The sequence below is a fragment of the Mauremys reevesii genome, linkage group 11 (assembly GCF_016161935.1).
Source record: "Mauremys reevesii isolate NIE-2019 linkage group 11, ASM1616193v1, whole genome shotgun sequence".
Lineage (NCBI taxonomy): Eukaryota > Metazoa > Chordata > Testudines > Geoemydidae > Mauremys > Mauremys reevesii.
Genome location: NC_052633.1, coordinates 44,775,291 through 44,792,051, shown reverse-complemented (window position 1 = coordinate 44,792,051; position 16,761 = coordinate 44,775,291). Strand labels below are relative to the sequence as shown.

The 16,761-nt window shown below is 43.6% G+C and overlaps 2 protein-coding genes across 5 annotated transcripts in view; both read right to left on the bottom strand.

Moving 5' to 3' along the window:
- LOC120374929 (fibroblast activation protein alpha) overlaps positions 1–7,118 on the bottom strand; it is a 75,675-nt gene extending 68,557 nt beyond the window's left edge. For both annotated transcript variants that reach the window (XM_039495365.1, XM_039495369.1), the window contains exon 1: positions 6,801–7,118. In XM_039495365.1, the coding sequence (XP_039351299.1) occupies positions 6,801–7,100 (300 nt within the window). In that variant the 5' untranslated portion in view covers positions 7,101–7,118. The remainder of the gene's footprint in view (positions 1–6,800) is intronic.
- Positions 7,098–16,761, bottom strand: part of IFIH1 (interferon induced with helicase C domain 1) — a 54,527-nt gene continuing 44,863 nt past the window's right edge. For all 3 annotated transcript variants that reach the window (XM_039495364.1, XM_039495363.1, XM_039495361.1), the window contains exons 11-16: positions 16,038–16,294; positions 13,144–13,293; positions 10,270–10,431; positions 9,547–9,737; positions 7,406–7,499; positions 7,098–7,307 (exon numbers count right to left, since the gene is read on the bottom strand). In XM_039495364.1, the coding sequence (XP_039351298.1) occupies positions 7,125–7,307; positions 7,406–7,499; positions 9,547–9,737; positions 10,270–10,431; positions 13,144–13,293; positions 16,038–16,294 (1,037 nt within the window). In that variant the 3' untranslated portion in view covers positions 7,098–7,124. The remainder of the gene's footprint in view (positions 7,308–7,405; positions 7,500–9,546; positions 9,738–10,269; positions 10,432–13,143; positions 13,294–16,037; positions 16,295–16,761) is intronic.

Sequence of the window (16,761 nt, the reverse complement as noted above, 5' to 3'; positions counted from 1 at the left end):
ACGGAGGGTCCGCTGGTCCCGCGGCTTTGGCGGACCTCCTGCAGGCGTGCCTGTGGGAGGTCCGCTGAAGCCGCAGGACCAGTGGACCCTCCGCAGGCAAGCCGCTGAAGGCAGCCTGCCTGCCGCCCTCACGGTGCGGGCAGAGCGCCCCCCATGGCTTGCTGCCCCAAATACGCACTTGGCGTGCTGGGGCCTGGAGCCGCCCCTGGCTGGAGATTGGATGCCACCCGCTTGAGAAACTCTTGGTGAGCCCTGAAGTCCTCTTGTGGGATGGGCGGTGGTGCCGCTATGGTATCCTCCGGTGCCAGAGAGGGGACCAGCACGGAGTCTTGGGTGTAAGATGGTAACGGTGGGTCAATCCCCAACTCAGAGTCTGGCCGCGGTGCCGTTGGCTCGGGACCTGTTGATTTCTCCCTCTGTCGTGGAGGGGAGGCCAAAGGAGCCTGAGACGTTCCCGCCACCAAGTGAGGTCTTGCCTGGGTGGGGATCTGCGGCCACGGTGCCCATTGACACCAGTGCCCTTGCCACAGTGTTCCGTGCCACTGACCGACTTGGGTGCCAGGCAGTGCAGTTTGCTCTCGTAGAGCTCCACGACTTGGAGATGGGCGGCTGGGAGCCGACGCAGAGGTCACCGATGACCGCATGGTAACGTAGGAGTGACATGAGTGATGGTGCCCATGACGGTACCGTCCACATGACCGGGACCTCGAGGACGAAGATCGGTACTGCTCCTGTACTTGCCCCAGCGGCTGGAGCTACAATGCTTTGGTGCCGGTGAATCATGAGATGAGTCCCGTGCATGATGTCTGGTAGAGTGGAAACTTGAGTCGGAGCATCTACGTCGGTGGTGACGGGATCGGCTTCAGTAGCTTTGATGCAAGGAGGAGCATCGGCACCGCTTATCCTGGTTCCTGTGTCCCCGGTCGCAGGATGTAGAGGAGCCTCGAGGCTCCATCACAGGCAGCAAGCCGGTCAGCCTAAGGGGGGTAGAAGGCTGTGCTGTGTCGGGGAGGATTGTTGTGCTCCCATTGGCGGCTTCCCTTGAGGCCGGGGGCCCATCTCAGGCGGCACTCCGGGTACCGGGAGGGTTAAAATGTCATGCGCAGTCTGTGCCGCCTCCGGCGTCGACGGCATCCTCCCGCGCAGGGGAGGCACGTGTGGACAGGACCGGGCTGCTCTGCTCAATGCGAATAGGAGGCCTGGGTCCTGAGAGGGATTGCGGGCTGCCCAGCTCAAGTCTAGCCTCACCCCTATCTTTCTCTCGGAGCTGCTGAGTCTTCCCTTGCTTCTTTGCAGGGGAATGATGCCGGCTAGTGGAGGGGACTTCGCTCCGTATCGAAGACGCGGTGCTGGGCACCAAATCTGTTCCGTGTGATGGTGCTGGGGTCAGCACTGATTCCATTGGAAGAGCGCAAAGTCTAATGTCCCTCTCCCTCTTAGTCCGTGGTTTGAAAGATCTACAGATCCTAGAGTGCTCACTTACGTGGGTCTCGCCCAAGCAGCAGAGACACTGCATGTGTGGATCACTTCTTGGCATAGAACAGGAGTCGCACGACTTGAAGCCTGGGGCACGGGGCATGCCCCGAGCCCAGACGACTAACTGGAGAAACTATTGAAGAACTGTACTACTAAGGCTAACTAGAGAAGCTGCAGCAAAGCTGGAGCACGAAGTTCCGACTACCTTCACTGGCGACAAGAAGGAACTGAGGGTGGGGGGAGTGCGCAGCTCCCTACAGAACAATATAGAGGCGCCACTCCAGGGGTCGCAGCGGTGCTCCCCCACTACGGGTACTGCTAAGGGAAAAACTTCCAGCACCGGCACACGTGGCGAGCACGCACTTACTGTAGAATACACATGAGCAATCACTCGAAGAACAGTAATCTTTAGGTTTACAATAAGGAGATAGAAGTGGGAGCATGGAAGTAGGAGAGTGTCAGAGCTGGGTCATGGGCAGCCTGTGGTCATGAACTGAGCTGCTCAGCATAGGGGTGGGAAAAAGATCAATCCAGGGCCAGGCCAGGTCACAAACACAAAGTCAGAGTCTGTTACCAAACTGAGAGCATGAGGTGAGAATCAGGGTTGGGACAGGCCAGGGCCTTGATCAGCAATGGTCTTAAGTCTTAGATGGTAAACCCAGGATCAGGGTCAGGAGGTGCGCCTAGTCTGAGAGCTGGAAGTCTTGGATCAAGGCAAGTCACAGTGAGTAGGATCTAAGGCAGAAGCACCCAGAAATGGCTTCCTGGTTTATATGTGGAGTGCCAGCCAATCAAGGAATCACAGATGGCTGTCACTCATGCTTCTTAGGGCAGGACTTCCTGAAGGACTTACCCCCTCAATAATTCTTGGTGGCAACCCTGCCTGGACCCTTGAAGGCAACAAAGCAATAGTGTCTGCCTCAAATCCTGCAAATTCTGGGTCTAGGTCCATGGGCTCTTACATCAAAAGTTAGTTAAAACAGAAAATAATGTTTTGCATCTTCAGACTGCTGAGTAATACACAAAAGAGTAGCTTTGGAGATCTCAGTACACAAGGCAAAACTCTCTCAGCTCTACCATTCAGCTCTCCCTGCATATGTCGTTGAGAGCTGTACATATTTAGGGAGAACACATATGAATTGAATCAATGTAAATACGAAGGGAGAAGTTTGCCCTTAGAATCACATTTTTGACATGCCATATGTACAGCTTTGGAGAAATGTTATATAAGCAAAATGTTATGTAAAGCAGCCCTCCTTTGCTAAGAGAATCTAGGCCTCGCTCTTCCTTGCTGTACTAGGGCATGAGCAAAGGGGAACCTCACACTGTATGAGCAACAACTTCAATGTAGTTTCTAGTTTCTAGGCTTGTTTGCTCCACCCCATGGCAAATTCACATGCTCTGAGCCTAGGAGGTCAGCTTCCAAAGCTTCTAGTTACTGTAACATTCAGCTAAAATAAAAAGAACCTACTGACACTGTCCCTTTAGGACATGGTGATATGAAAGGTACTTAACTGACAGCAGAGTCACCATCCACCCAAGCCAGTCAGGTCCTAGTGGGTGGAGTTAGGAAGTAGCGTTAACAGGAGGGAGTAGACAGCCAGTATCCCTGGGAAATGCAGCAGCAGTGAAATCAAGGAAGGTGGTATCACTACTGTATATAGGGTGAGGTTCATATGAAACTTGGGGAGCCAAATATTGTTTGGAAGTGCAGAGGCTCATCAGCTCTGTAAACACAGGCCCCCTTGAATCAGGTGCCCAAACCTGTGTATTTAGATGCCTAACTTTAGGTACCGACGTTTCAAAATTTTGACCATACACCTGTCTCTCTCTCTTCAAATTCAGAGTATATTACTGACATTATCTAATTACTCTTCACAACACCTGTGCCAGTTAGGCAGGTAAAGTATTATCCCCATTTTACAGATGAAGAAATGGAGGCATAGAGGTGTGTTGTGTGCAGGACACCTGACCAAAGTGGATGGCAAAATACAAAATACAACTAAATCGAGAGCAGAAGGAACTCAATGGAAGCCTAACTTACAGCTAACCCTTAGCAGAACTCTTAAGAATCCACAAACGTAGCTAGACAAATTCCTAATAATTAGACATGGTTTTTTCTTCTCCACATCTGCCAGCAAAATCAGAGCTCTAAGTGCAAAATACAATCAGGAACCCTGTGGGGATTTGTCACTCTCCTGAAGGACTTTGAGACCATAAGGCAATAAATGGAGATAAAACTAGCAGATACAGATATGACAATTTAGTCCTATCTTTACAACTTCGCACTTCCTGGATGAGCAATGTGAGTTTTACAACACCATATGTGAACAAATGCACTGGAGTGGAAATTGCCTAGCCAATATGTGAACTGGAGCTTCAGTATTTGGTGTCATAGGTTATGCATGACATGCGGATGGCACACACGCTTAGTTGGCTATGATAGAACAGCTAGCAAGGGCCATACCATAAATCACAAGTATGATGGCATAGCATAGATCACTTACTCACCAGAAGCCAAAGATATGTGTATGACGTAGCCTCTATTCGTTGCCATGCATACATGTGTATTTGAACTTGTAAAATGTGATCTCAGCCAGTGCAGAATAACCAACAGTTCCCAGTAGTAGTCAGAGCGCTGAACCGGGATCAACTTCACTCTAACTGCTAACAATATTACAGTAAAACTACACAACATCTTTCTTTCTAGAGATGACATGTATGAGAGGCAGAACATCCAGTTTAATTGAAATATGGTAGAGACTGATTGAGGTGAAGCCAAATTCAGCATTTACCTTGAGTGTCAATAAAAAACTTGATGCTCAGTGAGACAGCACCACTGTAGGTAGGTATTACTACATGCTATCTAAATGTTTTCATAAGAAATACCTGGATATTTCTCCATATCTATCATGAAATTTAGTTTAGTAGTATTTTTAAATATTAACATTTTAATGCACAATGAAATTAAAGGGGCAAATACTAAAATTGACTCGAGTCAATCAGCAGAGATTCCCATGAGTTATCTGAATGACTGAGGCAAGAATTTAAATAAAACAATATAGACCTCAGATGAGCCTATCAGAACAGACATTGAGATATATAAATTAAAATTCACCATTGTTCCATACCACAGTTTTTGTTGATACCTGTGTTATGCTACTGTTTTCTGCCAGTCATAATTTATGTTCCTTTTTTATGTAACAATTTAATATGCCTAAAGTGTGGTCAGAAGTCCTAACTCAACAGAGCTGCTCCTTGTGGACACTGATTCTTTAATAACAAAAACAAGTGCATACTACTTTTTACTTCTGTTAGCAACATAAAGCTGGTATACATATGAGGGAGTGAGCTGGATTACTTTCTGTCTTGTGCATAATCAAAAGGAATTTTTAGCTATGTTTCAACTGCAGAATCTTCACCTGGAGTTGCAGAACAATGCAGTTGCACCTCAACTGCACTTTTGCAGCTCTCATTCGGGTCAGCATAGGTGCTAACTTCCAGATTTCCTGGGGGGTGTTTGACCGCCTGCTCCATCCTAGGCCCCACCCCTACTCCACCCCCTCTCCCCAATGCCCCACCCTCGCCCAACCTCTTCCTGCCCCACTCCCTCCCTCGAGGGTGCCCCATATTCAACTGGTGCCTCCCCATAGTGCGGGGGCACAGGCAAAAGGGCAAGTCATGTGTGTGTGTCCCTGTGCCCAGCCCCAGGGCCACCGCACTCTCTCTGCCCCATGTTACCTGCCTGGCGGGGCGCTTTGTCCTCCCGCTGCACCTGCCATCCTGGCACATTCTGCTGCTCTCCCTCACTTTTAATGCCAGCCCCTCCTGGTCACTGCTCTGCAGCCCTGCCCGGCAGCGGCCTGAGAGAGCCTGGCTGGGGAGGAGGTGGCTTCCGCTCCCCACCTGGCTCGGCTGCCGGGGACCCCAGCACCTGAGCCCGGGCAGGTAGCGGGAGTCACCTCCCCAGCCATGCTCTCTCAGGCAACCGCTGCGCAGGGCTGCAGAGCAGCGTCTCAGTGGCTGGAAGGGGCTGATCCTGCCCATTGCACTCCCTACATCTGGGCCATGTGTTGCCCAGGCCCACCTCCCAATCCTCCACCAGCACCCCGCCAAACAGCTGATGGTGGCCGGTGGAAGGCATTGTGGGGGAGGGGGACGAGCTGATCGATGGGGCCTGGTGCTAAGGTGGGAAGGAGGAGCCTGCCGGTGGGTACTTAGCACTCACTATTTTTTTTTCCGTGGGTGCTCCAGCCCCGGGGCACCCATGGAGTCGGCGCCTACGCGGGTCAGGGTTACCAGCAATGATGCTCAAGCCAGAAAAAACACAGCTTTACTTTCAGAGATCCCAGGTTGAGTTTACAACGCTGACATTTAGGAAGACAAGACAAGACCCACAGTTATCTTACTTGTAAGGTGAGAAAATATGTAATTGGTCAATGAGACAAATATGGACCCACATGATGCCATTTTTGAAGTCACTATTTAGAGCAGAGCTGCACTTTAAATTGCAAGGATGGATTTCTGGCCCTATTGAAATCAATAGGAGTTTTGCCATCAACTTCAAATAGGACCAGGATTTTATACCACATGTTTAAAAAAATATGTCATGAAGAGAAGCTTCAACAATTACTGTATATGAATGTCTATGCACTAATGGTGACAGGAAATAAGCTGTATCACAGTTTACAGAGATTATTTATTAATGGGCTACATTCTTTTATCTCGAACTTTTTATACAGTCTTTTCATGTTACTGCACAGGTAAAGTTATATTTGTCACCGAAGCTCTGGAATTTGAGAGGCTGGATATTTAAAAGGGTTTAAATACAGTGATTTTTCAAACCATGTTTTAATAGTAGTTTAGTTTTAGTCTGACCACATAACACATTTGGGAGTCACCAGCGGATGGCATAAAGGGAGAGAAGCAGAGCATTCTGGGAGACAACACTAGGTAAATCTATTCCCCTCACCGGCCTCCTCTTTCAGGACATAGTGTAGAAGTAGAGACAGCAAGGTCACCTGTGCTTCTGAGTAGCAGTAGTGTGAGCATGAGGAAGGAGGTGGGGAAAATGACCAGCTTAGACCGCTGCTAGCAGTCAGTGGCCCTCTCCAACTCTTGCATACCCTGTACTCCACTTCCGCTGCTGTGTCACCAAAAACTGATTCCCAATCCCTGCTTTCAGCACATTTGAACTAAACCCCCAAAATATTTGAAGAAAATCTCAGCCAGCGAAAGGCTATTTGAAGAAAGTCTCAGCCAGCAAAAGGCACTCATTACAATAATAAAAATGACAGCTGCAATTAAAAAAATATAAGGGAAACCTTGATAATTGACTGGATTCTGCTGTGTAGGTAGAGTAGGTTTGTTCTGTGGACCCACACTAAGCCTGGCTCCATGAGGTCTTCTTTTTCCTCAACCCATCCCAAACCTCCACTGCATGCTGGAGTGTAAACAGCTGCCAGACAGCGTAGTCCTCTCTCCTCTCCATGTCCTCCTCCTTCACACACAGTAGTTTTACTGCATTCAAGGCCTTCCACAGTCTGTAGGATGCAAAATTTGGCCTTCTGTATGCAAAAGGGGAGTCTGATTATAGCAGTCAAAATAATGCTGAGTATTTGCATTTCTTTACATCCTTGAATGAATTCTTAATCTTCATCACTGGAAACATAATGCTCTGAATAATCAAAGACAGGGAACTTGATTGGTAGCTCTCCCCATTTTTTGAAAATTTTGTTTGAGGTTTTCTTATCCTTGAACACAACTACAAAATTTCTGATCTTTAAGCAAGGCAGGTCTACACCTTTGTGCACCATCATATTTCCCCAAGCCTGAAAAATGTAAGGAAGGTTGTATTTCAGTAAAAATATTCAGTGTAATCAGACAGAAATATATTGGCAGAAAATAGAAAAAGGGAACACACACTTACTTGCCCACAGTCTTTGCAGATAATTTCACCATTTGTTTGGTAATCGGCATGTTTTTCTTGCAGTGTTTTATTTTCTCTTATGCTGTAAAGGTCCCTGAAAATGGACAGGAAAGATTAATCAGATGGTGTTATCCTTTTTACAGCAGAGATGGCCTTAAATACAGTACACTGAGACCATAACTGCTGAAGTAAGATGTGGGTGTAAAATGGCTATCCTAGAGCTGCTGCCATAAACTCTGACTGACCCTTGTGCGTGTACAAGACAATGCAAGACAATGCCAATTGCACTCTGTATGCATCTCTAAGGCCTGGTCTACACTAAGGGGGGGGGGGGTCGAACTAAGGTACGCAAGTTCAGCTACGCGAATAGCGTAGCTGAACTCGAAGTACCCTAGTTCGAACTACTCACCCGTCCAGACGCCGCGGGATCGAAGTCCGCGGCTCCAAGGTCAACTCCGCCACCGCCGTTCGCAGTGGTGGAGTTCCGGAGTCGACCGGAGCGCGTGGGGAGTTCGAACTATCGCGTCTTGATTAGACGCGATAGTTCGAACTCCGAGAAGTCGAACTCTCTGCGTTGACCCGCGCGGTAAGTATAGACCTACCCTAAGTGTAGTAGCTACTCTCTGGTAGCTCCTACTTAGGAGTCAGGGGAGAAGTGGTGCTATAACTGACCCTCCCTTCTCTATGTACTGGCCATCAGAGCACACCCTCCATAGAAAGGAGAGCATGCTACACCCTCAGACATGGTGGTGCAGCTGTCTCACTCTATGTGCCATGGAGCTTTAGGAGAAATAGTGTGTGGGAGTGGGTGGTCCTGCTTCTGTATTTCCTCTCAATGTGGAGCTGTGCCTGGTTCTGAAAATACAAAGCTACAGAGTGCATGTACTTCATTCTGCTAGTTATTCTACTGAGTGCTTGATGTCTGGAGTTCCTAGGCTATGTGGAAGTGTTAAAAAATTACTAATCTAGTGCCTGGGTAGGCAGCTGCCAACATTATGCTAACAAGGTGGTATGCTGCTTACTGAGCTCTTTGTGGGGCCTCCTTATCATTTTGCTACCATAGATACCATACTAATATTTACAGCTGCTGCTCAACTTTTCTCTAACTCCCCATTTTCACTCTCTCAAACATTCTCAAACGTTCTCCTAGACTGAAACCTTCAGCAAGTGGTCTCAACTAAGAGTAACTTTTGGGGAAGTGCTCAAGTGTTGGGAGGAGTCTGATATAGAGCTAGTTCACAGTGAAGAATAATTGACTGACAAATTGGAAATATAACACACACACACACACACTCCATTGTAAGCAATTACAATTTCTTTTGTGCACCTGCAGCAAGACATTTCTAATAGTATTTCAGTTGCATTATGATCAGTGGGTGAAATTTACCCCAACACACACCACATGCCCATGCAACATCCTAGGATCACTGTTCTACACCCAGCACCAAGGTCTAAGCAGCATTTGACTAGCATACAGGGCCCTATGTAGACCCCTTTATATTGGGTTAGTTTCACCTTATGGTATTATGGAGCTCAGCAATTACAGTGTTACAGCTATAGTTATATAACTGCATAGTACCATAGCTATTTTATTGTCTTCAATCTATAAAGCCGTAATGTTTAAAACTGACTCCAAAAATAATTGCACAACTTTTTTTCGCTTTTCTATCTCTTGATGATACACAGAAGTTTAGCTTAACATTAAAGTTGCAAGTTTAATATAAAAAAACTGCTAAAACAGAAAACAAAAGGAAATATAAACATGCTGTATTGCAGTTTGCAATATTGCATGTACTTAGCATTTTCGGTTGCTGGTTGGATTGTTAATTACATGCAGTCTATACAAAGTGACCTAGTCAATATTGCAACGGGAACCTAATCTTTTTCATTTATTGATATTTCATCCTCTATTTAGCTTAGGGCCACCATGCGCCCCCCCACCTCCTCAGCTGCACCAAAACCTTGTGTAGCTGAGGAATGAGTCCTCCATTTCTTACTAGCCAGAATTTGGCTGACATATCCCCCAAAATACTTTGATATTTTATTTTATAGCAGCTGCAATGTTACGGGCTCTTTGCAGACATACTGACAGTAAAACTGGTTCCTTCCTCAAAGAGAACAAGTAGTTGGGTAACACTTACTGGAAGTCCTTTTTCACATTGACATGATGCATGTTTTCTATAACTTGTATGTCTTCCCCAGAACATTTCAGTTTGTGGCAATTTTTGCAAAGGAAAGTTATTAGTGATGGATTTTCCTTGTAAGTCTTAAGCTGATCTCTCTTCGCCTTCATTTTTTTTTCCATTATACTTTGCATCTGAAAGCCCTGAATCTATAAGCAGAACAACAACACTGTCATAGTCTGCTGAAGCTACAGCAGCAGATCTATAGAACTGAAAGATTTATTTCCAAGTTTACTTCCAAAACACCAGACACTTGCAATGAATACCGGTTCTGGAAATGGATACAATTAAAAGGACACAGTCAACTTTAAAATCACTCTTTTGCCCAACAATTTACGTCTTGATCTTCTTGTTATAATTAACTCCTAAAACAACTGTCTCAGAGATTTGAGAACAGCATTTTTCACTAAATTTTCAGTTACTTTGTTTATAGTCTGGTTCACTTAATTCAAGTGGGTTTTTCTAACATCATCAACAGGAAAGAGAAAATGTTCTTTTAAAAACAGGTAAATGTGGTTGTAAAACAATAAATATTGGCATGAGGAATTGGGGGCAACTGTCATACCAGATACTACATTTCATTATTTTTTTTAATAAGATTGTGTTGACAGTGTTCCTTTTAGTCTTCAAGAAACAGACCTGTTTCTCTTTATAAGACGAAGTAGAAGTCAGAGGCAATACCTTATTTAAATATTCCTCCTGTCGCATCCTTTGGACACGTCGAATAGCTTTATACATCATTTGCTCACGAAATATATTAACATTTTCACGTTCAACAGCTCCCGATCCACCTGATGCCACCAGTACATAGGTGCTCTCATCAGCTCGAGCTCGACCCCGGGCCTGCAGTTTGCAAGAAACATAGGCTTAGAAATCCTGCACAGCCCTTTGCTCGGCCATATTCATGTAACTAAAGATGTTCAGTTAAGAGAATAAGAATCCCTGTGCAGCATATTTGTAGTTAAAGATTATTCACCTGGCTCTTGGATAAACAGCATTCTAATACCCTGGGATGCTTCTGTAGTCCATTAAAGATAAAACACCTAGCAAGTGGGTGTTAAGGAGATATGGTGCTAAAGGGATCATGAGTTAGCTAATGTAACGCCAATATTTAAAAAGGGCTCTAGGGGTGATCCCGGCAATTACAGACCGGTAAGTCTAACGTCGGTACCGGGCAAATTAGTTGAAACAATAGTAAAGAATAAAATTGTCAGACACATAGAAAAACATAAACTCTTGAGCAATAGTCAACATGGTTTCTGTAAAGGGAAATCGTGTCTTACTAATCTATTAGAGTTCTTTGAAGGGGTCAACAAACATGTGGACAAGGGGGATCCGGTGGACATAGTGTACTTAGATTTCCAGAAAGCCTTTGACAAGGTCCCTCACCAAAGGCTCTTACGTAAATTAAGCTGTCATGGGATAAAAGGAAAGGTCCTTTCATGGATTGAGAACTGGTTAAAGGACAGGGAACAAAGGGTAGGAATTAATGGTAAATTCTCAGAATGGAGAGGGGTAACTAGTGGTGTTCCCCAAGGGTCAGTCCTAGGACCAATCCTATTCAATTTATTCATAAATGATCTGGAGAAAGGGGTAAACAGTGAGGTGGCAAAGTTTGCAGATGATACTAAACTACTCAAGATAGTTAAGACCAAAGCAGATTGTGAAGAACTTCAAAATGATCTCACAAAACTAAGTGATTGGGCAACAAAATGGCAAATGAAATTTAATGTGGATAAATGTAAAGTAATGCACATTGGAAAAAATAACCCCAACTATACATACAACATGATGGGGGCTAATTTAGCTACAACGAGTCAGGAAAAGATCTTGGAGTTATCGTGGATAGTTCTCTGAAGATGTCCACGCAGTGTGCAGAGGCGGTCAAAAAGCAAACAGGATGTTAGGAATCATTAAAAGGGGATAGAGAATAAGACTGAGAATATATTATTGCCCTTATATAAATCCATGGTACGCCCGCATCTCGAATACTGTGTACAGATGTGGTCTCCTCACCTCAAAAAAGATATTCTAGCACTAGAAAAGGTTCAGAAAAGAGCAACTAAAATGATTAGGGGTTTAGAGAAGGTCCCATATGAGGAAAGATTAAAGAGGCTAGGACTCTTCAGTTTGGAAAAGAGAAGACTAAGGGGGGACATGATAGAGGTATATAAAATCATGAGTGATATTGAGAAAGTGGATAAGGAAAAGTTATTTACTTATTCACATAATACAAGAACTAGGGGTCACCAAATGAAATTAATAGGCAGCAGGTTTAAAACAAATAAAAGGAAGTTCTTCTTCACGCAGCGCACAGTCAACTTGTGGAACTCCTTACCTGAGGAGGTTGTGAAGGCTAGGACTATAACAATGTTTAAAAGGGGACTGGATAAATTCATGGTGGCTAAGTCCATAAATGGCTATTAGCCAGGATGGGTAAGAATGGTGTCCCTAGCCTCTGTTCGTCAGAGGATGGAGATGGATGGCAGGAGAGAGATCATTTGATCATTGCCTGTTAGGTTCACTCCCTCAGGGGCACCTGGCATTGGCCACTGTCGGTAGACAGATACTGGGCTAGATGGACCTTTGGTCTGACCCGGTACGGCCTTTCTTATGTTCTTATGTTCTTATGTTCTTATGAGACAAAATCTTTGAAACTCAGAACCTAAGTTTTGCCCAGAAAAAAAAAAAAAGTGTTGCACACACAAACCCCATATTAGTTCACACATAAAATTCTAGCATAGGCACAGTGGTATTTTGGGATGCAAGTGTTTCTTTGTCTGTGTTATTTACCATAGCAAATGCCTTCACAATTCTATATTCTGTTCATTACTTGGACTGTAAATTTTTCTGAGCAGGGTGTCTTTTGTTATCTATTTGCACTCTGTCTAGCACACCAGGGCTGGGGCCTCCAGGTTCCGATGCAATACAAATAATTAATATTGTCAGTGAATAATTTAGGATTTTTTCCCACTAAAAACCTCTCTCATTTATCTTGGTTGGGAGCGGGGGGGAGGGGGGGGGAAGAGTTAGTAAATAAAAGCTCATTAAATCAACAGAAGGGGTGGGTACACTTCTCCTTCTGGAGCCCCTTCTCCAACATGGTATAAGGGAGCAAAGGCCAGCCCTTCTCATTTGCTCTGCCCATCCTCCCTCCTATCTTCAGGAAGGGCCATCACAGATCTTAAATATTGTGAAGAGCTTTGAGCAGGCAGAAGATGATGCATGGAAATGGCCTTATTATACAACTGTGCAGAACACCTCTCTGACCACCTTCCCCTATAGTCTGCGAGGGTCCCAAGATTTGCTCCAAATATGATACGTACAATTCTAAAAAAATCATCATTAGTCTTAAACTGATGTAAAAACAACCGTCAGAGAGCGCATAGCTCCTGTGTATCACCTCCAATCCTCATCCTGACAGAAAAAAGTTATTTTCGTTTTTAGGCACGACAATGAGAAATGCTGACCTTATTTAAAACCACAACAAAAACACAACCCCAAATACAAACCATACTGAAAAAAAAAAAAGATCCATGTTGTAAACTGACATACCTGCACCATAGCTATTTCATTGGTGACAAGACCATAGCGGATAACTATGTTACACTCTTTGATATCCAGGCCTTCTTCAGCCACAGTAGTAGCAATAAGTAGGTTGACGTTTCCAGCACGAAATTTACTGATTATTTCCCTTTGTTCATTCTGTAAAAACAATTCCATGAATTCGATTCAATATATTAACTTTCAGTGTTAACTTCCAGCACCTAAAACTAGTCACTCTTTCCTTTCTTTAAAAAGTTCAGTGAATTATGGCCAAAGTTTGAAAACTTGGGCACTTAATATGAGGCACCATATTTAAGCATTTTTTAAGGGGATAAGAAACTACACTGCTGACTTAAATAGGTGCTGTACATGCACAACACCTTTGAAAAAGAAAAAAAAATCAGGTCACTTTTATTTAAGTACCTAATATTAATGTTAAATGCCCAAATGTGGAAAATTTCACCCTATAATGCTAGTGAACTTGGAGGTGTCAGCGGGGTTGGACAATACCGGCTCTTTTTCTGTCATTAACAGCAGCACTGATAGAAAAAAAAAATAAGGTCCTGATTTTCAGAGGTGCTGCGAACATCTGCCATTATCATTGATTTCAACTGGAGTGATGGGGCTCAGCACCTCAATAACCAGGCCCAAAAGGTTTTTTTAATTTCCCTATAAGAATTATAATATTTTAATGTAAAATTTTCCTCTTTAGATAAACAGCATAGTGACTTGGCAATGAAAAAACTGGAGCACTGACCAGGCTTTTAGAACAAAACAATCTTGTGTGCAGGGACATGTGACATCTTTTGAAATCTTTCTACATGCTCTGTTCAACTTTAGAATCTAGAGGCTTTCAATGAAAAGCTCTTTGTGTTCTTTTATCATTATACCATATTGCAAAAAATCTTCATATAAACCAGAATCATGTCTCTGAGGGAACAATTCCTAACATATTTTTAAACTGAGAAACCCTGATGTAAATTGGTTCTGTCTAGCATGTAAACCACACTTCTTTTTTAAAGTGCTGAAATGATAGTCTCATTGGGAGCTAGAACAGGAATACAAGGGGAAAATTTAGCCAATTAGAACATTCATTTTTGAAATCTGAATAATTTTTGGCTGCAGAAAGTCACAGAGAAAGCACAGTCAACAAACAGAATAGCATGAAGTAAACCAAACTGAGTGATTCATTGTGAATAATATTCATTGTGAATTTTGGCAATTTCTCATTCAATAATTATCCAGCCCTGGTGTGAAGCATATGGGCCTATGCAAATTAAGTAAACAGCAATACAAGGAACAGACAGAGGTCAATAACATTACAACTCTTTTCTTTTCAATTTAATACTAAATATGACAATAGGTATTTTTTTTGTCTCTTAAAATACAATTTTAAAGGATAAATTGTATTTTACAAAAATTAGTTTAATATCCCACTTTGGTGCCAATCTATCTATCTATCTATCTATCTAAAGGGCCCAGGTCTGTCCTGGCCAGGCTGCCCCACTGAACTCAAGGGTTTGTACAGATGTAACAAATGACAGAAATCTGTTCACTGATATCAGTGGGCTTGTACTGAGTGTTAGTCAAGTGGAATTCTGCCGATTATTTGAAAATCTACCTTACTTCTACCTTAATCTACCTTAATCTACAATAGCAGATTTTAAGATGGCCATCCTACAGCAAAAAAACTTTAGGACCAGACTTCAAAGAGAAACTGCTGAGCTCCAGTTCATCTGCAAATTTAACACCATCAGCTCAGGACTAAACAAAGACTGTGAATGGCTTGCCAATTACAGAACCAGTTTCTCCTCCCTTGGTTTTCACATCTCTGCTGCTGGAACAGGGCCTCATCCTCCCTGACTGATCTAACCTCGTTATCTCTAGCTTGCTTCTTGCTTGCTTATATATACACCTGCCCCTGGAAATTTCCACTGCTTGCATCCGAAGAAGTGGGTATTCACCCACGAAAGCTCATGCTGCAAAACGTCTGTTAGTCTATAAGGTGCCACAGGATTCTTTGCTGCTTCTACAGAACCAGACTAACACGGCTACCCCTCTGATACCTTACTTCTGTGAGCCCAATGCTTTGAAAACAATTGGGGATAGTTCTAATTGCTGTGAGTAGGAACGTTAAGTGCTGCTCTCGGTGGTGTTTGCAGGAGGGACCCTTAAGACAGAGTTTTGGGTTCTTCCCTGGAAGAGGTGACATTACAAACACCCGAAGCAGAAAATTCCCAACAATCCCTACTCGTTTGGCCTTTGTAAGATCATCTCTTCTAGGGGAACCTTAGGCCTTGTCTTCACTGACACGAAGGTGTTTTGTTATGAGATAACTAATGCATGATAGAATTTTAGAGTGCGATAATGAAGAGAAGACCAGGCACTTGGAATTTACACCAGGAGGTAGCAGGATCAGCACTATACCTTCCGCCGTACTTGGCTACAGTGCCTTGTCTCCACTTTGTTTGTACTGCATGATAGCTAATAGAGTGTTAGTTGTAACATGGTAAAAACACCCCTTTTTTGTCAGTGAAGAGATATCTCAGAATTCTGATCTCAGGACTCAGCTGATAAGTGAGGGCAGGATGGCCTAGTTTTCAACAAATGTATTTTAAAATATGAATAGCACTTTGTACTTATGTAATGCTTTTCAACTAGGCTTCTCAAAGTGCTTTACAAAAGGTGGCTATGAGTGCCCCCACTCTTCAGATGGAGAAATGAGACACAAAGCAGGTAGGTGATTTGAACAAGATCGCACAAAGTCAGACATAGATGTGGGACTAGAATTCAGGTCTCCTGACTCCCAGTCTTCTGCTCTAACAATTAAGACAAGCTGCCTCCTTTAAATATAAACATATTTTTAACACCACTCCTTTAATTACATTTTCTATTAGAGTTACCTGAGTCATGGGTTTAAATTCACTGTTATGCCCAGCTCCAATAAGGTAGTGAGCTTTAATTCCCACTTCTTCAAATTTTGTGTTGTCCTTAATCCACTGAAAAAGGGCAAATGCACTTTGCCGAGTCTTTGTGAAGATAATTCCTCTAGCTTCATCAGTCTTTGTAAACTCCTCCATTAAGGTGTTTCGCAATTGTGTCAGCTTCTCATTTTCATATTCCGGCTTTCTAGCCAACTCTTTCAGCTGTTTCTTTTTTGCTGTAAAAATAAATATAAAATCAACAAGATGCCATCATGTAAATAAATGCTCTAGAAAAGTCAAAAAGCAGAATGAATTTATATTTCTCCTATACAAGCTAATTCACACCACAGTATGAAGGGCTGGGACAAGCAATTTACTTTACAAACTACTTTACGTTACAACATTTTTGGGATCTCAAGTATAAACAATACTTTAGCCCTTATACTAATCTACCAAACAGCTTGAGAAGTGTTGGCAGGTTTTATATTCAAAATCCCTACATTAACACACATTGGACCTTACAACTGGAGTGCATTTTTGGGGTGGTGGCTTTGAGAGGACAGAGGCCAGGCCCATTGAGGCACCCTTGTAAGGATGCCCTGCACTGACAATTTCCATTGCATGTAAGAAGCACCAGGTTTGGCTTATTGTCTGAAAAAAAACATTATACGTTCAGTGCCTTACAGAGGAATGCAAAATACAG